At 41.1% G+C, this 25,904-nt stretch overlaps 2 protein-coding genes across 3 annotated transcripts; one reads left to right on the top strand and one right to left on the bottom strand.

The window, feature by feature from the left end:
• Positions 1-1,053: 1,053 nt before the first annotated feature.
• ZCCHC17 (zinc finger CCHC-type containing 17) lies at positions 1,054-11,674 on the bottom strand. Of its 2 annotated transcripts, none has more exons than XM_063140098.1 (8): positions 11,639-11,674; positions 10,849-10,980; positions 9,634-9,691; positions 9,293-9,393; positions 7,070-7,161; positions 6,227-6,327; positions 5,138-5,271; positions 1,054-1,873 (listed from the first exon to the last, which is right to left on the bottom strand). In XM_063140098.1, exons 2-8 carry the CDS (start codon positions 10,888-10,890, stop codon positions 1,694-1,696), a joined length of 708 nt encoding a protein of 235 aa, XP_062996168.1. In that variant the 5' UTR covers positions 10,891-10,980; positions 11,639-11,674; the 3' UTR covers positions 1,054-1,693. The 2 variants fall into 2 exon arrangements, with proteins under 2 accessions (XP_062996168.1, XP_062996169.1); XM_063140099.1 differs by lacking the exon at positions 11,639-11,674 and adding an exon at positions 11,615-11,632.
• A 223-nt stretch (positions 11,675-11,897) lies between these two features.
• Positions 11,898-25,307, top strand: SNRNP40 (small nuclear ribonucleoprotein U5 subunit 40). The gene is made up of 10 exons (XM_063140856.1): positions 11,898-12,086; positions 13,477-13,606; positions 14,062-14,155; positions 15,195-15,360; positions 16,840-16,962; positions 17,653-17,773; positions 19,636-19,718; positions 20,146-20,207; positions 22,696-22,799; positions 24,870-25,307. Exons 1-10 carry the CDS (start codon positions 11,940-11,942, stop codon positions 24,917-24,919), a joined length of 1,080 nt encoding a protein of 359 aa, XP_062996926.1. The 5' UTR covers positions 11,898-11,939; the 3' UTR covers positions 24,920-25,307.
• Positions 25,308-25,904: the final 597 nt, after the last annotated feature.

Below are 25,904 nucleotides of genomic sequence, written 5' to 3'. Positions count from 1 at the left end.
GGGGTGAACATTCCAAAACATTACTGGATGCTAGGAATCGCTGGAAGTTAAAATGTTCAGCGAGATTAGCAGCTAAGAGACAGTCGGAGAGATTGCGTGAGAAGGCATCTACGCTCCCTCCTCCACCTTGAAGCTTGGGACATTTGAAAAGCCTTTTCTTTCCTTTGAATGGTCAATCGTTTTTGCTTAGTTTGCATAGCATTGCCTAAGCCATTTGTGTTATAGCAGTGGTCCCCAACCTTTTTGGCACCAGGGACCAGTTTCGTGGAAGACAATTTTTCCACGGACTGGGGGGGGGGGGTTTGAGGGGATGGTTTTGGGAAGCCTCCCCTGGCCCCCCCACTCCAGTGTCCTGGCTTCACTTTGGCTGGGTGGGCACCCAGCCAAAGCGAAGCCAGGACGCTGGGGTGGGCGACATCGGAATGGTGCGCCCAAAAGTCTCTCTCCCAGAGCGGCTTCCGGCCAGGTGCACCGTTCCAAAGCCACCCCACCCCAGCATCCTGGCTTCACTTCGGCTGGGCAGGCAAGATGGCGCCCCACACACTGGGGGTGGGGGTGACAGCAGTTCACCTGCATGGCCCAGTTCCTAACAGGCCACGGACCGGTACCAGTCCATGGGCCGGGGGTTGGGGACCCTGTGTTACAGAAGTGTTAATTGTTTGCAATAAAGCTTTGTGGATTGGCCTCGGAACTTTCCTTGGTTTTGACTCCTTGGGGACGCTTGAGCAGCTGCAGCCCACGACAGCATAATCTGAACATGCAGGATACAGCAACCTTGCTGAAACTAAGCAGGTCTGAGGCAGTGCCTTGAAGGAAGGTCACCTGAGAATCATACATATTCCGCCTTGCAACTCCAGGATGGCAGAAAAGCAGGATATAATTGCAATAAATAACAAACTGATCACCTAGAGATGGGTTTAACAGAGAAGGGAAGCAAATCTGTAAATAACTATGCCCTAAAGAACATTTTGTATCCAACAGAATGAGGACAGGACAGTTGGAAGGCCTCCTTTGAATTAACCAGCTATCTTGGGACCAAAATAAATGAAATAATCATGAGAGAGAGAAAAACCTTTATTTCATACTTAAGTTAACCACTTGGCTCACTTTCCATTTTTTAAATCCGAGAGTGCCAGTGGCTGGCAATTTCCCCGCTTCTTCAGCACTAGAGACAAAGGGGACAAGGAGATGCAGTGGGGTGATTTGTTCTGAACCAATCAGCCCATCTCAGATGTGTCCACTGCTCCTTCTGCTGGCATGCAGCAAATAACTGGCAGATGCTGAATGAATGCACAGCTGTCATCCTGTCTAAGGAAACTGCACTGATTTTGGATGCCGTGCACACTTCTGGCAGATCGCTCAGGGTTGTTCCAGAGGAACTGTCTGGAGTCCTGGCACCTTGCCCAGAAGAAACGGAACTACAGAATGAGAAGAGTGTCACACGCATGAGCGCAACATCTGGGACAAGGAACACCAAACTGCAGCTGGTGCCTTCTTTCCTGCTTTGTGGGAGAAAAGGGGCAACCCTTGTGAAAATTCATAGGGACCAACACTAAAGAAATGGGGGGGGGACTTTTGTCTTAGTCTTAGTGCAAGTCATGCTGGCTCAGCTGTTCTTTTCTCCAGCTGATAACAGGAGGCCAGAGGGGTGGGAGGCAGGTGCCGCATTAGAGCAGGGCCCGTTGTCTCCTCCTCATTCCTTGTGCTTCTTCTTATGGTGCTTCTTCTTCTTTCTCTTTTGGGACGTACTGGCTTTTTCAGTCTGTTTTGCCTTCTTCCTGGCTGGCTGAACACCACTGTCTGAATCACCGCTGTCAGAATCCTCTAATTCAGAAGGGATTTTGCTCTTGTGTTTCTTTTTTTTCTTTTTTTCCTATTAAGAAAGAGCCCAGAGAAGTTTTCCTGTTAGATTATTCGAAAATCCTTCTCCAATTCTTACTGATAAAGCTGCATTTTGCAGCAATAAGGCTTCCCGCCCCCCCCCGCCCCCACCCCACCCTAAACAGAATAGAAACAGAGACAACTGCTTGCAACATAATACAGTTTATGGTGCAATATTGCCTATGTGTCATAAAACCTAGCTATCAACCTACAGAGCAGTCTGTAATTTCACTCTACATTTCCCCCTCAAGGCAGACTTTTTGGTTGGGTGGCTATTCTGGTTTTTCTGGTTTTAAAAATTACAAGGTTTGGCTCTTTTACGTAAATAGGTTCTTCCGCTAGCTAAATAGAAACCAATTACAGTGCTTTTGCCTTCTCCCAAGATGCTAAAGCAGTAGCAATTCACAATATACAGAGTGTTGCGTGCATCCCAAAGACTAAAACCCCCCGAGGGTATTTTATTTGTTTATGTATTATCAAAATTTGTATCCCAGCTTTCTATACGACATCAAAGACAGCTTAGAATTAAGATAAACTATATCAAGTATAATAAACACAGGGGTGGGGTGGGTCAAGGAAAATAAAATAAGATAAGCACAGAGGTTAATCTAATTTGCTGGGAAATAATATTTAAATTCTATGCATGTTTAGAAAGAAAAAAAAAGGGCTATGACTCCCAGCATTCCCCAGCCAGCCATGCTTGGAGTTGTAGGATTGCATTCTAAGTATATAAAGTTCAGATAACCCTCTGGAAAAGAAGTCCTTTTAAAAACATTTTGCTATATAAAAATGCCAACAAAAAGGACACCAGAATCCATTGTCTTCATGGAGGATTTATTATCAATATACTCTGGGCTTTTTATACAACCAAGAATAAATTTTATTTGGCCCCTGTCCGAGTCTCATTTTTCTCCTTTTGAAAAAAAATCTCAAGAGTAGAATTCGGAAAGGTGTAGTTTTCGCTTTAAAGACATCTGAAGAAACAGTGTGCCGTCACTCCTTGCATGCAGTTTAAGGTATCTGCCTCGCTTCCCAGCCCTTCATTTATCTGCGGGTGTTCTTTGAACAAGGAATGGCAATCTCAGGAGCTTGTTTTAGGTACTTCTATGATAAGCTGAAAAGACACTTTTGTTGAACCCATTTGAACCTGGAAAGTCGGCTTTTATGAGTTAAACAACCAAACACCAAACTGTTTTGGTTTTGCATTCTGTGAAATGGGTATCGTGTGGGAGCAGAAAATTGTGTTCAACAGATTGGTTTTGGAGACTCAGATACTACCTCTGCCTTCTACTCAGTTTCTCAGGCAAGTTACTTATCCTTTAGCCTCACTAGTTCGCCTTTTGCGAAAGTTGTTGTCATGCCTTCCACAGCAACTATTTTGTGAATGGGCATGCCCCTTCCCCATGGCAGCCATTTTGGGGGCGCACCCACAACACTTTATCGAAGTTCCAAATGAGCCCACAGGCCCCCAAAAAGTTGGAGACCCCTGCTCTAAACTGTAATTAATCTACATTATATTAGTGAAAACAAGCCAGCTTCAGACACTATGATTTAAAATTGACATGTTTCTACTAACCATGGTTATCATTAATCACCATCTGTCAAAGTTCAGGTAACACAGTAAGTTGCAATTAATCAGAAACAGAATGAAAGCTTTCAGGCTCCTCACAGCTATGCTAGAGGAGGACAGGGAAGCATGCAAGGGCAGGCGGAGGAGAAGTGTGTTCACCCAGCATTTTAACAGTCTATAAATAAATTTTAACTTGGTGTTTTAAATTTGTAATTTTGCATTGCTGCTGTTTTTATCTGGTTGAGCTTTTATATTGTATTTTATAGTATGGTTTTATACTGTTGTTTTATACTTTGAATGTTTTTAATTTTTGTGAACCGCCCAGAGAGCTCCGGCTATTGGGCGGTATAGAAATGTAATTAATAAAATAAATAAAAATAATGCTAAGTTATGGCTTAACATTAACTTTGAACCAGCGGGCTGGTTCAGATGTAGAGTGTTGGACTTGGATTTGGGAGACCCAGATTCTAGTCTCCACTCAGCCATGAAGCTCACTGGGTGACTTTGGGCCAGTCACTGACTCTCAGCCTAACCTACCTCTCACAGGGCTGTTATGAGGATAAAAATACAGAGAAGGATCATGTACCTTTCCTTGGAGGAAAGGCAGAACATAAAAATAACAAATAATTAAATACTAATAAATTAAAAAGCAGCATTGTGGATGAGAAGATCTACTAGAGTTCTTCCAAGCCTATATTTCTAGAGACTGCAACTGGATTTAGGAACAGAAGCACTCTCAGTTCAGCACTGCCAATTATGCAACAGTTATCAACAAAATCTACTGAATTCTAAATCAAAGCACAGTTTAGCAACTTAATATTCAGCAATACAGCACCACCACACCTCAACAGAATATTCTAGATAACTTCTTGAGACTGTATACAAGCAACAACACAAGAGCTTCTAATATTTTCCTTTGTAAATGTACTGTAGGTTAAAAAGTTGTTCACTGCAAGCAACCCCATGAATTTCTACAACAAAACCCAAATTCTATTCAAGCTTCCAGTCATTCAAGCTTCTATTTATTTAAATCTCCAATACTACTGAGCCCACTGATCTGAAATGCAGACCCAGAATTCCCTGGAAAAGAGACCAGAAAGATAATGGGCCTGTTCAGACAACACGCTTAGCCGTGGTGAGGCTGCTAACTCTTTTGCAGCAAATGGTTATTGAGCATGTTTAACTTGTGGTTATATAGCCACCATGGTTAGGAATGGTTCACACAACACATTAAGTCATGGTTCACATGAAACGCTAAGCCATAATGTTTAACTCAGAATGTTTAACTTCGCATGTTATCTGAACAGGCTCAATGTAGGAATATAGATCCCATGCTCGACTCCATCAAGGGACCCAAGCAGATGTGTACAAAACCAGTTTACAGTCTCTATCACTTTGTTCTGGAGAGTTTTGACATGATAAATTAGTGTTGAAGAAACGTATTCTGGAGGTCTGGAATGCTACGTGAAAACAACAACCCAGACCTGCAACTGTCATGTAATATAAATGAGTTAGGAAAAACACACTCAGTTTGTATACACTGACATCAAAGTAACCAGCAGACACTTCATTCATCTTGTTAATCTCGGTCTCCACAAATGAGGCAACAGAACTGTAAACTGTCCAGATGCCCAGCTCTGTCAAACTTGCCATGTAGCTTTTTAAACTTGCCATGCAGTATTTTACCTTTTTTCTCTTCTTTACAGAATCCTCTGATTGGCATGCCTTCTTATCATCTTCTGGAGGGATTTCATCTTCCTCTGGTATAAGGGTGTACTTGGTCCCTCCTGGCTGCATGAAGCAATCTTTTGCAAAATGTCCTTAAACCCAGTATTTAAAACACAAAATTAAGGCAATATTCTTGGTTGGTAAGTCCACCCTACCCCAGTACAATAAAACATTTCCCCAGGATGAATATTTCAATTGGCCATTCTAAAGCAACATAACACAGTCGTCTTCAATCTTTCTACCACCTGTAAACCCAGCCTGCATCGTGGGAGCCAGATGCCAGGAGCAATCTTCTGTCCCTGCTACTTGACAGGTCCTCCTCTTCTTCAGCCTCTGATGTTGCAGAAAAAGCTTGTGTGCCGCACTGGCCTTTTGGGGGCAGCAAGCAAACTTGCTGGTTCCATTAAGCCTGGCATGACCTAGCTAAGTTTTGAACCCCAGCATTTTCTACAGCGTCAGAGTGGCTGCTAGAGCACAACATTCTAACCAACATCTTAAAATTAACTGCAAGGGCTCATGCCACTTCCAACATGGCCAGTGCCACTGATGAGCCAATGCTGTGTCCTAGTACACTGGTTAGGATTGTAATCTTGAGCCAATCAGTTCTGGTTTAATATTCTGCAAGATTTTGAACATCACAATATCTCTGAAATAGTGACTGATATGAATTATCACATTAGATTCAGACTGAGATTGTAAAGTATTGGTTTCCACATACACCCCAAATGGTATTTTTGATCCAGGGCATTTATGATCTAGAACATATCTATCTATGTTGATTTTTTTTTTTAAAAAAAAAAGCACCTGAAGTTACCATCAAGTGGAATAACTGGGTTTTTGATTATGAACTCAACTACTCCATAAATCAAATGCTGCCCCTTTGTCAAGTCAAAAAGAAGTAGCCCAATTCCAACTTCTGCTTCAAAGAGACCCAATATTAACCTTCACAGCTGCACAGGTAAGTTTGAAAATGTGATGGAAAGATTTCCAACATAAACACAGTAACGCAATATAATTTTCTAAAATGGGAATTTGGTCTCTGCATACCTGGGCAACCACACTTTTTGCAAACTGTGTTCAGGACAGCTTCTAGAGTGATCTTCTGGCTGGTGTAGTCTTTGAATGAGCGTTTCTTCCGTGCATCTTGACTGTGTGCAGACACAAGAGTTTTCAATCACAAACACCACTGTTTGTATCAGTGGGGAAATATCATCTGATTTCTTGTTGATTTGGAGTAAATTATCAACTATTACCAACTTCTCAGGATAGGTTTATGCTCTACTAGATTTTCTCTATCACTTTCACTGTCAGAAAATGGACATTGCTTCACGTAACAGACCATCCTACATATTAATAGCAAACTTGTTCCTTGAGCATGGTTCCTGTGGTTTGCAAAAGTATAGAAAAATCCAAAGCAGGCAGGAAATCCAAGAATAAGTCAGTGAGAACTGCTCTCGGAGTATGGAATGCTCAGTGTTTACTGTCTTATTGCTATGCTCTATTACAATTGTTTTTCTGAAAACAATTCACTAGTTCATTTATCACTCCAAAGGTTAAAGAAAAGGTGAGTGTATTTTGTTCCAGACTTGGAAATTCTATCAAGTCATATCACAAATATAGTAGTATACACTTTTACCGGGAGAGAAAACAAGAGGCATTAGCACAGGTATTTATCTCAACAATGAATTCCAAGTCTTTTCAACATGAGCTAGGAAGGCTTAAAAGCTTAAGAATTTTTCTTCTTCATGAAAACAGCATCAGGAAAACCCAGGTGCCTCTTACTATTATCCACACTGTTCTTTTGGAACAGAGGGGAAAGAGAAAGAATATAAGGCATGCAGAAACTATTTTATTCTTATTATTTTTGGAAGTACAACAAATTCTACTTACTCAAGAGCTACATTGTTGGGGTCCAGATCCTTTCCAGTTCCTTGATTAACAACTTTCATGGAAAGAGAAAGTTTTAGCTTGTCATCTTTCTTCTGAAGAAAAAGAAAAAAGGTTTTGTGCAATTCTCAGGCCTCAATCAACAGCAGGGTTCTTATGAGCAAGATAAGGTACCACGGGAAAGACCATCCCAGCTGATAGCACCTCTCCCATTTTATCTTTCACTATTAATCTAAGTATAAATACAACACCAGTCATCAATGATGAGACTCTAGACATTACCATCAACCTAGTATTCTTACAGCTAAGGCTGGGCATTCTATTCAGTGTCTAAGAACCCTTGGCTATAGTAATGGTAATACAGAACTGCAGTGAGCCTATAGAAGATATCCGATCCTTATTTCATACAGCATGGAATGCATTTGTCAGTGGCAAAAATCCAGGACAGAATTGCAGCTGCCTGATATACAGCCAACATCTTTGCTGAGTTACTCACATTTGGCAAAAAAGTTGTGTTGGCACAACTCAGACCTTATTTCATGAAAATTTACCATAAACCATGGCGAAACCCAGCCTTAGGTTTTGTGACAACCACAGGGCTTTTCCAAATAAACTGAAGATCCCACACTAAACACTAGATTTTTACCATTTGAAAATAATTCCTATATCCCTCTTGTGATTGTGGTTAGGTATGCCTTGCAGAGATATTGAAACCAAGTCATTACAGAACTGTATTGGCCATATACATTAATTTTGTTGATGGTCACATTTACTTGCAGCCTAGCAGTTTTTAATTACCATAGCAACTCCCAGGAGAGGGATTCTCTCTTTTATTAGTGTTCACAGGTTTCCTTCAAAGTATTTATTGTACTTCGGCAAACCCTGGGTTTCCATGAGCCTACTGATGCCATCCTCCTATACCAGTGGCAAATGCTACCGAAGTGTAGGCGTTGACAGCATAAGCAAATATTACTATCAGGATAAGATAGATTGAATATTTCTGTAGAATTATAGTTGTTGTTATTATTATTATTATTATATTTATAATATTTATATACCACCCCATAGCTGAAGCTCTGTGCAGCTCAAACCTAAAATACAACAAGAAAAACTATCTGCAAAGAAGAAGCCTAGTTTTATTTCACAGCTTCCACAGAAGAACCAACACCACAAACCTAGTAACAATAATGGATATATTTTTGTGAACTGCCCAGAGAGCTTCGGCTATTGGGCGGTATAAAAATGTAATAAATAAATAAATAAAATAAATATATTTTTAAGATGGTGGAGGGCAACGTGGATATGTTTGCCACATTGGTAGTGGTGGGAAACTTGCTAGACAGTGAAATGTCACCATCTCATGTTTCTTTTCTTGTTTTATTTACTTATTTATTAATAAAACATTGTATACACATTTTCAAAAAGATATTTCTAACATGGGGACCAACAAAATCAATGAGACAGAAATTATGAATTAATCTTTGTAAACTGCTCAGAGAGCTTTGGCTATGGGGTGGTATATAAATGTAATAATAATAATTTTAAAAAATCAAAAACACAGTGGTAATAAACAATAAAAATAGACTAATAACAATTCTGAATAACTGCAGTTCTAACTGGTATATTCAAGACTCAAAAGGTAGTTCAAATAATATTCTAAGATCTGGAACATGATTCACTCAATCCGATGTACATTTATAAACCCCCATGGAATCAGTAGGACTCATAAGAGTATTTAAACTTCCAGCTTGCATGCTTGATAATTTTTTTGAAATCCTCGAGAGTTACTTCCAAATAAACAAGTGTACGGGCTGTGGTGTAATTCTGTCTCAATAATAATAATAATAATAAATTTATTTGTTACCCACGTCTCTCCTGGGATTGAGGCGGGGTACAAGACAAATAAAAACACCATAAAATACATACAACTACCCTATTTCTTTGATTCTAAGATGTACTTTTTTCCCCATCTAAAAACAGGGTGCGTCTTAGAATCGCAAGTGTTTCTTAGGGTGTTTTTTCTGTTGGTGGTACTGAAATTAGTATGCGTCTTACAATCGATGGTGTCTTACAATCGAAGAAATGCAGTAATTCAAACGTCTAAAACCATTGCATCATTAAAAGCAGCACACCAATAATAATATATTTATTTATCAATAAACACATCCTTGCAATTTGTTCTAACTGTGAAATCCTTATTTCTCAGACTCCCAGCAACAATTTTACCTCTTTTCCTATAAGTTTCACCCATACTTTTTCGCCGACATCCACCATCTCTGAGGGTTTGTCTACTCGGCAGTGTGACATGTGACTTTTGTGTACAAGGCCTAAGAAGAAATATAGGAGATAATAATTTGCTAAGTATTCTTCTCTGACGGATGAAATCAGTCAAAAAGAAATTTCTGAAGTATTCTAAAATGGGGGTAACACTGGGTACTAATGCTTTATGAACAGATTCACCCATTTTGATTTCTAATCATTTTTAAAATCCTTTTCCAATCATTTATCATGTTAGCAAAGCAATGCAAACCAAATCACTGTATAGCACATCTGATAAAGACCCGAACCTTGTTTCCTTGTTCCTGGAATTTTTATAAATGCTCCATATTCTGTCACAGAAGCAACCTGCAAAGAAAATAATACAATTATTGACATAAAAAAGTGACACTCATTACAGTATTTCCCCACAGTAACATAGGAAGCTCCCATCTAGTCCAGTATTGTCTACTCTGATTGGCAGACATCACCTGCTACCTGGTCAGGGACTGAATCTAGGGTCTTCTACATGCAAGGATGCGTTCCACCACTGAGCCATGGGCCCCTTACCATTTCATTGTCCATCTATGCTGTCCATCTCAAAACCTGTCCACTACTTATTCTTTACACTGCAATCTTATACACGCTATTCTTTACACTGCAATCCTATATACACTTACCTGGGAATAAATTCTATTGGACTCAATAAATATAATAAAGTCTATTAATCTCTGTTAGATGCCCAATGAACAATCGCTGCTGCATTATTTGAAAGGTGAATATTTCTCTATGAAGCAGACTAAAGCCATTTACATTGGTTGAGCCATGTTGGGAGCAATCCTATGGCCCTAAACAGCATCTGAGGGGCCATAGGATAATTCCCCTCTGAAGTCAGACACGCTCCAACCTTGGAGGGGGGAATCAGAAATCCAACCCCCACCACTCCCTCGCAGTGGGCATAGAAAGGATCTGCCAGCTGGCCTCCAAGAGAGAGTTGCCTGACCTCTGAGATGGGGAAAAGGGGGGTCTTTTGGTGGGCAGGGAGGGGAGGAGACTGGAGAGGCCAGGATATGAGTTATCCTGAGCCTCTACTAGGCTCGATTCCGAAACGCCTTTGCTAGATGAGCTAAACTGCCCGTCTGCCAAAAAATGCAGGGCAGGAAGACACCGTTCCTCCTGCCTTGCATAGGATGATTGGAAGCCTCTGATTTCAGGGGCTTACAATCAACGAGGGTGCAATCAACAGGATTGCATCTTAAGGCTACAGTACTTTTTTCAGATATATTCTATTCAAAACTATAGAATTACTTAGGAATAAATAGATAGCCACCTTTACAGTGCAATCCTATGCATGTTTACTCAGGAGTAAGTCCCACTATGTTCAATGGGGCTTACTCGCTAAAATGTGTGTTTAGGATTGCAGCTCTATTGGTGACATTTTTAACTGTCATATTAAAAAGCACAGGTTTCCAAAATGTGTTCCCTCCTACCACACTGATTTTTTTTTTTAGAGTTTTAGCACATACCTCTCCTTGGAAAACTTCATAGAGTTCTGGAAGTTCTTCCATTGCCCCAGCTTATGGGAAGTTGGCACGTCTCCTGGCCCACTTTTTTTCTGTGCAGTTTGTATTATCCCTTGGCAACTTTTTCCCCCCACACTGAAATGCAATCAGACAACACTAACTGAAATATATTGGGGACTAACAACCAATTAGTTTAGGCAGCACCCAGAAGGATGTTTATAGCTGCTTCTTTTGGATCATTATCATCACACTAATACCTTAAATGCTTAATAATTCAACCATACTACTTGTTTGTTTTACACATTCTGGTCCTGTTACTGCATACTTTGCACAATGAGGTGCAGTGTGAACTGCTTACTCCTGAGTAGACACATACATATAGGAGTAATGCACAGGCTCCTATCACACAAACATTTTACCTGTGAGTAAGTCCCATTGCATTCAGTGGGGGCTTACTTCAGAGTAGACACACATGGGATTGGGGCCCTGGCCTCTCTTCACCACCACGCTACCCTTTCCCCCACCTTTTCCTACTGCCATAACTTAAAGTAAGGGTGGGCAACTTGAGGCCTTCCAGATTTTTTTGGGAGGGCCTACGACTCCCATCAGCCCTTGCCAGCAGAGCCAATGGTGAGGGATCATGGGAGCTGTAGGCCAAAGAACTGAAGGGTCACAAGTTTCCCCCTCCCCCATGACTTAAACCCCCCTCCCGCCTATGTTACTAGGAATCATTTAAACAGGAGAAAGAGAAAGAGGGAAAAACAATCACTACAGCAACCGCCGTCTTATTTACCCTCCGCGCTCTGCGCCGCCGCACAGCCGCTCTCCTTTCTCTCCCACCAATCGGCATGCAGCATAAACGCGGGGGTCGAGCGCCAGCCTCCACCAATCAGGGTGCTCCGTGCTAGAGGAGCGCGACGCTGTCGCCGCTCTCTTACTACAGCTCGTTTTGAGGGCATCCGCCAATCGGCGTTGGGAAGGGGGCGGGCTTTGGGGGTTGAGCCGCCAATGAGAAAGCAGAGAGCGTGGTTTCCTTCAGGTCGCTGTTCGAGGCCTTCGGGGTTGCTTTTGCGGAGGCGCGTCTGAGGAGAACGATGATCGACCCGCAGAAACGGAAGGTTCCCGGCCCGGATATGGCTATGGTTGCGGCGGCGTCCGCGGCTAAGAAGCCCCGGCACGAGCTTATCTTGGGGCCGGGCCCTGGGCCTGGGCAGCCGCCTTCGGGCGCTTTGCTGCAGGCGGTGAGTTCCTCCTGGCCGCTGCTGGTACAAGTGGGAGCCGAGTTACGGTCACGGCTTTGCCCCGGTTCCCTGTTTGTTTTCTGAGTCCTTCTCTCTGAATGACATAACATTCTGCGTTTTTAAACACACACACACAAAATCTAATTATTTGTATGGCTCTAATTGCAATCACTTTACTATATATAGTCTTACACCATTATTGCTGTCATTATTTAACTTCAACCCTGCCTTTCTACTCTCTACTCGAGTTAGCTTTCAATAAGGAAATAAATGCATTAATAAAACAGTAAAGTGCAGTGGGTGGCCCTCAGCAAGAGGGCCTTCCCAGTGGTGGTGCCCCAGTTTTGGATTGGCTCCCCCTAGAAAGGCTTCCTGGTGCCTGATCCGATGTAGTCTTGATGTCAGGTGAAGCTGCTCTTATTTATTTATTTATTTATTTATTTATGGTTTGTAGTTTAAAACTACAGCAACAACAATGATACTCTTGTTCGGGGTTGCTGTTTTTCCCTTAATGTGTTGCCTAGCAGAGGGGTGGGTAACCTCAGGACCAGGGGCCAAATCATACCTTCCTGGGGTTCCTCAGAAGGCCATGTTTTCTTTATCTGGCTCTAACCCCTTTCCATTTACCACTGATGATTTGGTGGTTTCCCAGCTTTTGGGTCAGCCGTTCCCCTATTCTAAAAGGTTCAAATGCCTCTCCTAAATCTTAGTTACTGATAGTAAGAACTTTAAGCTAAAATATTCTGGGATTTATTGTAGTTTTGGCTGCATGCCCTTTCACCTTTGGCCTCAGCAACCATTTGGAATGCAGGCCCCTGAGAGTATCACTGAAATTGAATTTGGTGCTTGGGCTGAAAGCACCCCCTCCCCCTTCCTGGCTGAGTAGAATCAGTATGTGGTGATCTGTGAGGAAGGAAAACAAGCAAACCCAAATCTTTGTAAATAAGCATGCATAAAAGCATCAGGCTGTATGTTTTCTTTCCCTCTATTTTTCTCGCTTTACTGTCACTCAGGCTTGCTAGCCAGCCAGTACCACTTACCTGTGCCAAGTATAAATGGGGCATGGGAGAAGGGACTGTTAATTGTGGGACAACAGGGCTGCAAGAATTGCTAATGAACAGTAAGTTAATACTATTGGTTGTGATTTTTTGTATCAGCTGGAGTGATGTTATTACCCCCATTGATTTGTGTTACAGCCTTTAAAATGAATATTTAAACATATCTAAATGTTTTGGAATTATCAGTGCTTATTGTTTTTCCATGGCATTAAAGTAAACACTTGCAGACCATTTCTAGAAACGTTGATGGATTGATCTTGTCTATTTAATAGAAGGAGTACTTTCCCCTGCACATGCAGATGCATGCTCACTTATATTGTTTCATATTTTAGGGCCCCCCAAGATGTTCCTCCCTCCAAGCACCCATAATGTTGCTTTCAGGGCATGAAGGAGAAGTTTATTGTTGCAAGTTTCACCCAAATGGAGCCACCTTAGCATCAGCTGGATTTGACAGGTTGATACGTAAGTTTGCATTATGAACTTTTAAAAACATATTGGATTGGATCCAAATTTAGTCATACTTAAATTAGACTCATTTAAATCTTGGAACTTAAGTTTGTCATGACTCACTTAAGTTCCATATGTTATTTATAACTAATTTAAGTCCCATTGATTTCAATGGGTCTACATTTAAGTATGGCTAATAGTCGTCTTTAAATTAGGACTGTCGCCTGACTTTAAATATTGGGCATAAAGGAAGGACATTCCCTCCTCCCCCAGTTAATTAAGTGTTTGTTTGTGTGGAGAGAGAGAGAGATGTTTACTATGTGTTTCTCGTGGTCACACCTACTTAAAAGACTTCCAATGCCACTTTTAAAGACTTCGGTTTGAAAAGGGTATTTGATGCATTACATTCTTTTCCAGTGAAAATGCAGTGATTTCTTCAGAATTTACTATTGATCTCTCTTTGATTCCAGTGTTATGGAATGTGTATGGTGACTGTGATAATTATGCCACTCTGAAAGGGCATAGTGGAGCAGTTATGGAACTACACTATAACACCGATGGCAGGTTAGTACTTCAGAAACAAACCCACTTATATCTCATTGGATTGTTTATTTTTCTTCTCTCTATTCTGTTTAATTGATTCGTGACAATATTGTCGCCATTCAGAACATATTACTGAAGGTTTTGATATTAACGCTTTGCTTGTCTGTGTTCATGTCTTAATTGTTGGTGTCAAAACAGTTCACAACTTATTTTGAAAGCATGTGCTATATAAATAAATAATAATAATGTGCAAGAAGTGAACTCTATATGTTTTGAGAAACAAAACTGCATAAGAAAGTAGGCAAAAGAGATTTGCTTCACATTATAGCTATGTGTTCTGCACCATTATTCCTAGTTGCTTTTCCTGCATTCTTCCAAGCAGATCCTTGAGCATCACGCCAGGGGCTGGAACAATCTTTACAGGGTTGATGCAGGGCTACTTTGGTAGGAGAATGTCATCCATGAGAATTATTTGCACATCAATGCACATCTAGAGATTTGAAAAAAGGTGTTGTAAATTGGTGTAAAAGACAGTGATTCAGTTAAAATGTAAATCTCTCTGCATCTGCTTTGGGGAAATTAGAAGCAAGCAAATGTGGAACCCTATTAATGGAAAGGAAACAAATTCTGAGGCCCAATTGCTATCCTTTAGGGGATCTGGGTAAAAAGAGAAAATGCTCCTGCTCTGAGATTATCTTTTCAAAGCTTTCAACTACCTTTAGGATCCATTCCATACACACCACCTCTTCTACAAAAGCCACTTGTTGCTTTTTTGGAAATGTTTTGAGATAACTAATCTAAGGCTTCAGTCTACAGTAGTGACAAAAGCAGTATGTTTGTCTTCCCCTCCTCCATTGCTGCAGACAATATCAAGTTGACTGCTCAAACTGTCTGGTAAAGTCTGGGCAAAATAGACAGTTGATATTGGCTGGCTAGCACCTTTTGTGTTCATCTCTAGTATCTGTCTGTTACCTAGTTGGCCATTTTGTAGTGTTGAATACCTATAAATATGTATGAAATACCAGCTTTTAGGTTTCATAGAACTTGCATTTTCTTCTAGTATGCTGTTCTCTGCCTCCACGGATAAAACGGTAGCAGTGTGGGATAGTGAGACAGGAGAGAGAGTGAAAAGACTCAAAGGACACACGTCGTTTGTGAACTCCTGTTATCCAGCAAGACGTGGTCCTCAGTTAGTCTGTACAGGCAGCGATGATGGAACAGTAAAGGTCAGTGTTTACATTATTCTTTTGCACAGTAACAGTCAAACCTGAAGATGAGTTTGCGTGATCAATAAGCAGTTGTCTTCTTAGGTGTGATTTCCTCAGAGTGAAGAACTCTGTCAAACATGCATCCTCTTGGGATAGAGAGTACTTCTTTTCCACTTTAGAGACAAAACCTGTTGTGCTTTTCTAGGTATCGCTGTAGTTCTGCTTGCATGACTGACAGCATTATTGTAGCACTGAATAAGTTGACTACTAGAAACCCCTGAGCCTCATGAAGGGTGCTGCCACCCCACACTCCATGTAAATACACACACACACACTGATTGCTTATTCTGAGGCAAAACATGTTTAAGGGAGCTGCCGCTGTAGCTTTTCAGGGAAGGGTATATATCTTGGAATTTCAGCTGCAGTAGCCTTATGAGCCCACAACCGTTCTTAACTTGCCCTAATTCTTACTAATGCTCTCCATTGGGATAAGAGAAGGAGTACATTATATATAAAGACTTCTGTCTTAGCTTGTTATGTCCCAGACACTCCTCTTACATTTGACTGGGCGCTAATCCCTGAGTGGGAGAAGGGTATAGAAATGGATAGTCATAACTTTAAAAGAAAAGGCCACAAGACACTCATCCTTGCTTTCTTAAGCATGGCTAAATTCCCTTGATAATTGCAGACTGGAGTAATTGTAAGACTTTTCTATATGTGGACTCCCTCTATGTGATTAATGCAAGAAAGGGCCAATGATGCTCCGTGCTGCTGGCCCTGCTCCCAATGTGTGGCCGCCTCGCCCTGACTCCTGGCATTGACACATTGACTGTGGAAAGGCTTCCAACTTCTGCAGATGATGATGATGATGATGATTAATAATAATAATAATATTAATAATATTTATATAAATATTTACAATATTTATATACCGCTCAATTATCTAACACAGATTCCAGAGCGGTGAACATAGGTATAAACAGTAAAAGAAAGAAGATTTAAAAAGCAAATTAAAATTGTTCAATTTAAAACCAAAGGAACCGGAAAGACAGTGGCTAGTCAGTTGAGGAAGGCTTCTGGAAACAGAGTTGTTTTCAGGAGGTGCCAAAAACAGCCTAGTGTTGGTGCCTGCCTGACCTCCAGGGGCAGGGAGTTCCACAGGAGCCACTACACTCTTCTGGTGGGTTCCAATGAGGCCACAGGTCCACATGGAACCACCAGGAGCATGCTTTCTGATGACTTCAGTGATCAGGCAGGTTGGTAAGGGAGAAGGCATGCTCTCAGGTATCCTGGTCAATGGAGGACTGTGGACACAAGGAAGCTTGGCAGAAGCATGACCCCATTGCTGTTTCATATACATTTAATACTCTCCATGAAGTTAACACACAAAGGGGGCTACAATCTTGATAGTGTCTTGCTACTGTTTTACTATGACACTTTCAAATTATATTTGTGGAGCATTAAAAGCAGAACCTGAAACGTTTTCTTTCCTTCCAGCTATGGGACATCAGGAAAAAAGCTGCTGTTCAGACATTTCAAAATACCTATCAAGTATTAGCAGTGACCTTCAATGATACCAGTGATCAGATAATATCTGGAGGCATAGACAATGATATCAAGGTAAGTTGATTTCTTGTTCTAAGAAACTCATAGTCCATGTACTTTAAAATTGATTCATAACAATTATCCTGCTCTCTTCTTAGAATGCTTAGCCAGCACAAAAGAGAATGAGGAAGAAACCTAGCTGGTGTGGTGCTTCCTCGATTTCTCTGGGAAGGAAAACGCTCCTGTTGTGAGAATGAGTGGGCCATTCCAGTTCTCTCCTTGCCAGGAACATGGGGCGGGAGAAACCTGAAGGGGAGTGAAAGCACTTCAGCCATGACAATAGAAGGCTCAGGAAGGCCTTGTTCTCTGTCTTCCCCTCCCATTAAAAGGGTGAACAGATTCGGGGATTTGAGTCTTTTCTAAGACGTAGTATGGGCTATATGTCTTACTAAACGTTCCATTTAGCATTCCTCCCCTCCACTTCAGTCCAGTGTGTATGGTATCAGAATTAATTCCTGAGCAAGTGATTGTTTCACAAGCACAATATTGGTGGTATCTCACTGTGTAATATATACTTGAAGCCTAAAGTATAGCACACTGTATCATAACCAAGGAAATCTACATGCATAGAACAGGTATGGGCTATTGGGCTAAGCTCCTTACAAAAGCTTCCACAGTCCTATCCTGTTCTTGGTAATTGCCTATTATGTTTCTTGTCTGTCTTAAAGTGTGACACACGAGACATGTGTTCATGTATCTTTAAAGGTATGGGACCTTCGTCAGAACAAGCTAACTTATACAATGAGAGGGCATGCGGATTCTGTCACGGGTCTCAGCCTCAGTTCAGAAGGCTCTTACTTGCTTTCCAACGCAATGGATAATACAGGTGACTTCTTTTTCCTAGATTTCAATAGAAGCAATATGTACACCAAGTGTTCTTATTCATTTGATTTGTACCCCACTTTTCTACAAAGAAAATGGCACTCAACGTGTCTTACAAACATAGGAATGGGGGGGGACTTTAAAATGTATTTAAATCAATAATAAAACAAATATATTCAAAACACAATGAAAAGCATAACTATAACAAAAATAAAAACAGCACCCAACCCAATACATTCGGAATTATTTGATTTGTGTTGAGAATTCAAGAGGAAATCTTCCTTTGTGAGAATTTGCAGTCATGCCACTGTCGAGAAGCTGCTGGTTTTAAGCTGAAGTTCATAGTATAGCTACATCTATAATGTTGTATATAGTTCTGGTTGGCTCCATCTCAAAAAGGATGCCGTAAACTAGGAAAGGGGCAATGAAAATGATCAAGGAGCTCATGCTATAGCTCATTGGTAGAGTTTTGCATGCAGAAAGTCCCAGGTTCAGTCTCTGGTATCTCCAGGTAGGGCTAGGAGAGAATCCTTCCAGATGTCCTGGAGAGATGCTCTCAGTGTTGACAATACTGGGCTAGATAGACCAATGCTCTGACTCAGTATAAGGCAGCTTCCTATGTTCGTAACTGTCTTCCATATGAGGAATGGCCAAAAGCGTTTGATGATTTTAGTTTTTGACAAAAATGGCTACATTGTGGAGATACGTTTGCCAACGTACGGTGCACAGATGTTAGACCACAACTCTCCTCATTGGCCATACTGGCTAGGAACGATGGGACTGTTGTCCACATCTGGAGACTGGGGGAAAGACTGTGCAAGAACATTTATGAATGGAATAGGTAAAGTGTACAGAGGTTTTCTCCTTCCCTCATAATACTAGAACTGGTGCTATTCCAGTGAAAGCAACGGCAGTAGATTCAGGATGAAGTACTTCAAATAATGTATAACTCATTTATGGAATCCATTGCCACGTGGTAATGGCTACTAACTTAAAGAGCTGGCTACTAACTTAAAGAACTGTCAAAAGAATTAAACAAATTCATGGTGAATAAGTCTATTAATGACAATTAGTCATATTGGCCATATCTATATGGAACTTCTGTGTACAGAGGCAGTATAAAGGGATTATCAGTTGCTGGAAGCAGCAAGGCAGACCTGTTGCCTTCATGGCCTGAGGGTGGGATTCCTGGAGGCATCTGCTTGGCCACTGCTTGTTAATGATTCTGAACAACCTGACAACAAACCATGGTTTCTCAAGGTGGCTTGTTCGAGAAAATAAGCTACAGTGCATGGTTTACAAAGCACCCTGACTGTGTTCAGACAACATACTACTAACACACAGTTCAACAAACCAGTGTGGTATAGTGGCTAAGATGCTGGACTGGGAGTCGGGAGATCTGAGTTCTAGTCCCCACACAGCCATGGAAACCACCTGGATGACTTTGGGCCAGTCATAGACTCTCAGCCCAACCTACCTCACAGGGTTGTTGCTGTGAGGATAAAATGGAGGAGGAGGATTATGTATGCTGCCTTGGGTTCCTTGGAGGAAAAAAGGCAGAATATAAATGAAATAAATAAATGAACAACCCACTGTTCCAAACAACCCACATTCAGCTAGTGAGTGTGGGTTAGCATGTAGACTGAACAGCTACAATGGTTTAAGTATTTGACCTTAGTTACCTTCACAGCATAATTTTGGTAATTGATGAGTATGAAGATAATCCAGCAATTGTAACCTGTAGTTTGGTGATGAATTTTGTGTGTGCGTTAAGATACAGTTCTAACAGCTGACTGGCTACTAAACCTGTATGATGGGCTCATATCTGTCTAGTTACCTTGATTCTTAACTGCTTCTGTGTTCTAGTTCGTATCTGGGATGTTCGGCCCTTTGCCCCTAAGGAGAGATGTGTAAAGATACTCCAAGGGAATGTGCATAATTTTGAAAAGGTGAGTGCAGTGCTAACTGAAATGTTGCCTGTTTATGGATAGTGGTAGAAAATTAATTCATAAGTAAATGGCTTTTAAAATTCCAAATTGCCTCAAACCCTTTAACAAGGGCTGTGCCTAAGATTAATGTGTGAGGTGAAATTCCAATTAGAGCTGCTGCAACAGGATCCCCCCCGCCCCCCGAAGTGCGGTTCTAATTGTCTATAAATTAAGTATCTTGACATTCACAATCTATTTCATGTAAGATAACAAGATATTGGATATTTCTGGCAATAAAATACAATATATAACTGCAGACTAAGCTTTCAAAGGAAAAACTATTACTGCGGTGTTGTTAATACTTAAAGCCTTGGTGACGTATTTCAAGTGAAAACAAGGAAATGAAGATATGCCTGGAATGGTGGCATATTTTTGTTTTTTTCATTAGAATCTTCTACGATGCTCCTGGTCACCAGATGGAAGTAAAATAGCGGCTGGATCTGCAGACAGGTAAAAACCTTCCTTATCAAGTTCATTGCCTTCACCTTTAAAACCACGAATCACTTTTAAATGCACTAGTTAAACCTTGCATTACCCCTGAAAGGTAGGGCCAAACTAGAGGGGATTTCTTCAAATCTATCATTAGCTCTCTCACATTTCCCCTCAAAGGTAAAAGTAGCCACACAGAGCCTTGATCAAACTTGGTCCACTGTCACGTGGCGGCTGGGGGCAGTTAACACTCCACCACATCATTTCTTTCTGATGCATTCCCACTTCTCCCCCATCTCTGCCCAATGCTGTTTGCCCTGCAGAGGAAAACATAGGTATTCATATGGTGCCTGCATGTTCTCCCCTCCCCCCCCACCCCCACCCCGGCCTAATATCAGATGTGGGGGAGGGATTCAGATTAGGGGGAGCAGTAGCACACCCCCATGTTACAGCCTTGCTTGGGGGCCTTGCAGCTGCTTTTACCTTTGGAAAGAAAAAGGGACAGTGATTACAGATCTCCTGACTCTTAAGTATAGGATCCAGAGTACACAAATAAAGTGAGAATTCCAGGTTCCCTGTAGACTAACCCATTTAACTTTGGCAGTTCATAACTTGCCAGCATATGATCTGGTTACCATGTCGTGACAACTCACGACATCCACCTCTTTTGATTTGCAGTACAACCTATATTTTGAAATGACTTGTTAAAGAATTAATGGGTGTGTTCCCATGATGCTTCACTTGCTGTGTATACTGACTTTAAAGCTGAACTATATGTTAATTGCTCATTCATAGCTAGAGGATATTGAGACGGATGTTAGAACTTCTCTGAGACTTGTGAACTACCTAGTTATGAAGCCAATTGATACTGTTGCTTCGTTTGTGTTAATAGCAGTGGAGAGTCTCATTTGTTATATTTAGTTCTTACCCTTTCTCCAACAAGCATCTTCAGCAGTTATTATTATTATTATTATTATTTATTTATATAGCACCATCAATGTACATGGTGCTGTACAGATAACACAGTAAATAGCAAGACCCTGCCGCATAGGCTTACAATCTAATAAGTTGTAGTAAACAATAAAGAGGGAAGGAGAATGCAAACAGCCACAGGGAAGTGTAAACAGGCACCGGGTAGGGTGAGGCTAACAGTATAGAGTCAGAACAAACTCAATATTTGAAGGCTATAGGGAAAAGAAAAGTTTTTAGCTGAGTTTTAAAAGCAGTGATTGAGTTTGTAGTTCTCAAGTGTTCTGGAAGAGCGTTCCAGGCGTAAGGGGCAGCAGAAGAAAAAGGACGAAGCCGAGTAAGGGAAGTGGAGGTCCTTGGGCAGGCGAGAAGCATGGCATCAGAGGAGCGGAGAGCCCGAGCGGGGCGATAGTGTGAGATGAGAGAGGAGAGATAGGCAGGAGCTAGACTGTTGGGTGTGTTGATAACTCTGTCCCCTTATTGATGTTCATGAAGAATTCTCTCTAAAACAGAATAGCTTTCATTATTGACAGCTTGATCTTGCAAAGGGATGTTGCTGCATCAGAATTTGACTCCGTGAAAACTAGCTAGCATCTTGCAGCCTGCTTGGATAGAGAGCCTTGGCACTTGTTACCGATAATTTGTAAACACTTTAGCAGGTATATCTCTGGTCCTTTTTGAAATGGATAGGATTGTTCTTCGTGATGCCACTACTCTTCTTCCATTATTGGCTGCTATTAAATTATCACAGAGAAAAGTTTAGTTAGCAGTTTAGTTAGACCAACTATGAAATCTTCATTGGGAAAATTCTTGCCTGTCTGTTATGTGGAGCAGAAATATTCAATGTCTTATCTCTGGCTTCTTTATGGGATGCCAGCTGCAATGCAGAGAGCTAAAGTAGCTTTGCCCTCATTGAAAGCCAGGATACAAAATATGCTGCTATTAAACCAACAGAAATTGCATGACCTTCTTGAAAATTATGGTGTTCAAAAATATTCACTGGAACCAACAAATGCACATCACTCATGGTAGAATATTAATTTCTTATGAAAATCTGTACCTCAAAGTATTACTAAATTATACCAATCAGGTTTTTTCAAGATACACAGCAGTTTTGCTTTGTGAGCTATAATATGCATAACAGTCTTTGATCTGTCGGTCATAAAGTGAATAGCCACCTGTTCACCTTGGGGCAGTCTTGCAATGGTTCATTCAGACCCAGTGACTCCAAATTCAGGATTCCTATCAAGTTGCTGGTTTTCATAGACCTCAAGTCAGCTCCATGTGATGTCAAACAAAGGTCATGCTGACTGCAGGTTAACTTTCAATTGTAATATGACAAGATGCTTTTTAACACAGATCTAGATATAACGGAAGGATTCTGTGCTTGTCTTGGTTAGTGCAAATAATTACTTGACTTACCCAGCAGCTCATAATTTTGAGCTACAGTGGATCCTGAACTGGGTCAAATAGGAGTTGCTCTTTTTTACTTTTAATATATTCTGTTTGGGAGGCTTTCATTCATGTTTGTACCATACAGGTTTGTTTACGTGTGGGATACAACCTCCAGAAGAATCCTCTACAAGCTGCCAGGCCATGCCGGTTCAATAAATGAAGTAGCTTTTCATCCAGAGGAACCAATTAGTAAGTCTTGTTTGAATTGTTGGGAAGCGTAAAGGGGTGTGTGCTTTTTAAGTAGAAAACCTGGCTTCTGTGAGGTCTTCATTACAAACAGAATCTGTTAACTAACCCAGGAAGTGTCTCTCTCCTCTCCCGCCAGCCCAGCTCCTCCTAATTTGTCATTTTGGTTGAAACGTTTGCCTTTGTAATAATGCTGCAGAATGTAAGCAACATAAATAAAATGTACTTGGGGAGAAGTTTAATTGAGCCCAAGTAGGTTGCATTACCTGCTCTCCAGAACAGGGATGCTTTGGCTCTTTTGTGGGATGGAAACTACTTTAAGAACATGCTTGCATTTCCTCAAAAATAATATTGATAATAAAAATAACTTGCGCTTTCCAGACCAGCACTGGATCTTACAATAGCTTTTTGTTCTTTTTTTAAATGAAGTGGGTCCTGTTTGTGGCTGACAGTGGGTTTGTGGCTGTGGGTTTGTGGGTTTGTGGCTGTGGGTTTGTGGCTGACAGTGGGTTCTGGTTCTCAGAAGGTCAAACTGCCACTCTAGGCCAAGCTCCTCTCCTTTTCCTGTGGAGCAGAAAGTCAATTCAGTGCCTAGGTCAGAGATGGGCAACATGTGGCCCTCCAAATGTTTTGGCCTAAAACTCCCATCACCCCTAGTGAGCACAGCCGGAGGCGAGGGATCGTGGAAGTTGGAGGCTAAAAAACTTAGAGGGACACAAATTGTCCACTCCTGGCCTAGGTCAGTGCAGTTTCGCAAGTAAGTTCTTCCCAAGCTGCTTACACATCTGCCCATGCGCTCTCATGTGAGATATGCATGGCACAATAAAGTTGTCAATGGAGCAGAGATGTTTTTCCTAGTTTACAGAGGTTTCCTTCTCTAGTTGCTTGAGGGTGGTTCTTCACCACCACGGGTGATCAGATGACTGGCTGTAAGCTGAAGACTTTTCATGCTTCGGTTTGTTCTTGTAAGATACATTAATGGCCACCCACTCCCAAAATAGTCACCGTACCAAGTGCCAGGAGCGTTGTCTCCTTCACCTAAAATCTCCACTGACTTCTTTACAGTCCTAGGTACAGTTACTGCTTTTTGGAGCTGCATGCTTTTAAAGGTACAGTTCAGATCTGATTGAAAGAAGCTTCCATGAATTGAGGGGGCTGGCCTGGTACATTCTATTTCCTTGGTGGAAAATATTCTTTTGTATGGGCTACTTCCCCTGGTAGCTAATCTCCAGTATTAGAAGTGCTAGCATTTTGTTTTTCAAAGAAAGCCAGGGCATTGCTGCTGTTAGACAATAGATTTCTCTAACAATGGCAATATTGTTAAAAAAATAAAATGATCCGTCCAACTGCCAGAAGGATAATACAACATTTCGTCATTATAGTTAGAAAAATTAGGAAACTTTGGTAGGAACATAACAGCATTTATCCGATAGTTACCTGAGACATGCTTGTAAGAGAGCCATCATTATTATTATTATTATTATTATTATTATTATTTATTTATTTATATAGCACCATCAATGTACATGGTGCTGTACAGAGTAAAACAGTAAATAGCAAGACTCTGCCGCATAGGCTTACAATCTAATAAAATCATAGTAAAACAATAAGGAGGGGAAGAGAAGGCAAACAGGCACAGGGTAGGGTAAGCAGGCACAGGGTAGGGTAAAACTAACAGTATAAAGTCTGCACAACATCAAGTTTTAAAAGCTTTAGGAAAAAGAAAAGTTTTTAGTTGAGCTTTAAAAGCTGCGATTGAACTTGTAGTTCTCAAATGTTCTGGAAGAGCGTTCCAGGCGTAAGGGGCAGCAGAAGAAAATGGACGGAGCCGAGCAAGGGAAGTAGAGGCCCTTGGGCAGGCGAGAAACATGGCATCAGAGGAGCGAAGAGCACGAGCGGGGCAATAGGCAATAGTTTTATTGTCTATTGTCATAACAATAGTTTTGTTATGAAGTGTGTGTTTTTGGAAACATGAGTGAGAAAGAAACATGAGTGAGAAAGAAAGAAGGATGATATGACTAAATTAAGCTTTTTTGTTTTGTTAAAATAAGTTTGTATTTTTTTCCCCATCAGTACTTTCTGCATCTAGTGACAAAAGGCTGTATATGGGGGAGATCCAGTGAGGATGAGCAGAAGATGACCACGATGGTTAACACTTGGATTTGCCGAATTGGATTCGTTCTAACCAATTTGAATTGCTCTGTGCACTGGAAGATAGAGACTGCAGCAATGCCCCATCACACACAGAGTTAAATATTAACCATCTGTATTTTAAAGGATCCCTCCCTGAATTCTTGACCACGTTACAGAAGATTGAAAAGGCTTGCGGTCTAGAATCATTAGGGTTTGAGATGGATGTACAGATGTCTTGTTTTAGCTGCAAAATGTGCTTTTGGTTCATTACTGAAATCATTTGACAGCTGTAAATGGAGCTGGGATGTTTAATATTGTATGCCCCCCATCAAGTTGGTTTATCATTTTTATACTGAAAAAAATGTAATACTTTGCAAACACTGTGTGGATGAAATTTATTGCTACATACACTTTTTCCCATTGCATGAATAGATGCAGAAAATGGGTGGAGTGAAGGTTGCACAAAGGAAGGGAGAGGAATTATGAACTGTACCAACATTATCAGATAAGTAACCCAGAGGGCAGTGGTATACTGATGATATTTCTTGAAGAGTTGTCATTTCTTAAGGCTGTACTTAGAAGTTGAATAAATCCTGAAGAGATCCAAGATGATTCTGTAGATGTCCAAATTGAAGCAGGGCTCCTCTGATGTTTACTGTATCTGTACTGTCCTGAAACTTGTTTATCAATTTGAAGGAACACAGATTCAGATAAAGAGTTTGCAAAAATTTATACATTTCTCCCCAAAAGGAAAATGGCAGGCTAGGGAGAGGAGAGGTGTGGTTTTATGACTGATGGCTCTGTTTTCTAATCACAATGGATGAGTCCATCAAGGCTTTCCCATTCCAGTGTTTTTGGCAGGGATGCTAAATTAATATATTACAGGACAGGTTCAGGGTTTGGTTGTTTTCTCTCCTATGAGCAGGAACTTTAAAGATTTTTATGTGAAATCTCTGGGCATGGGATGGTGTGGCA

Source organism: Elgaria multicarinata, chromosome 13 (assembly GCF_023053635.1).
Source record: "Elgaria multicarinata webbii isolate HBS135686 ecotype San Diego chromosome 13, rElgMul1.1.pri, whole genome shotgun sequence".
Taxonomy (NCBI): Eukaryota; Metazoa; Chordata; class Lepidosauria; order Squamata; family Anguidae; genus Elgaria; species Elgaria multicarinata.
This window is presented reverse-complemented; position numbering and strand designations above follow the sequence as displayed.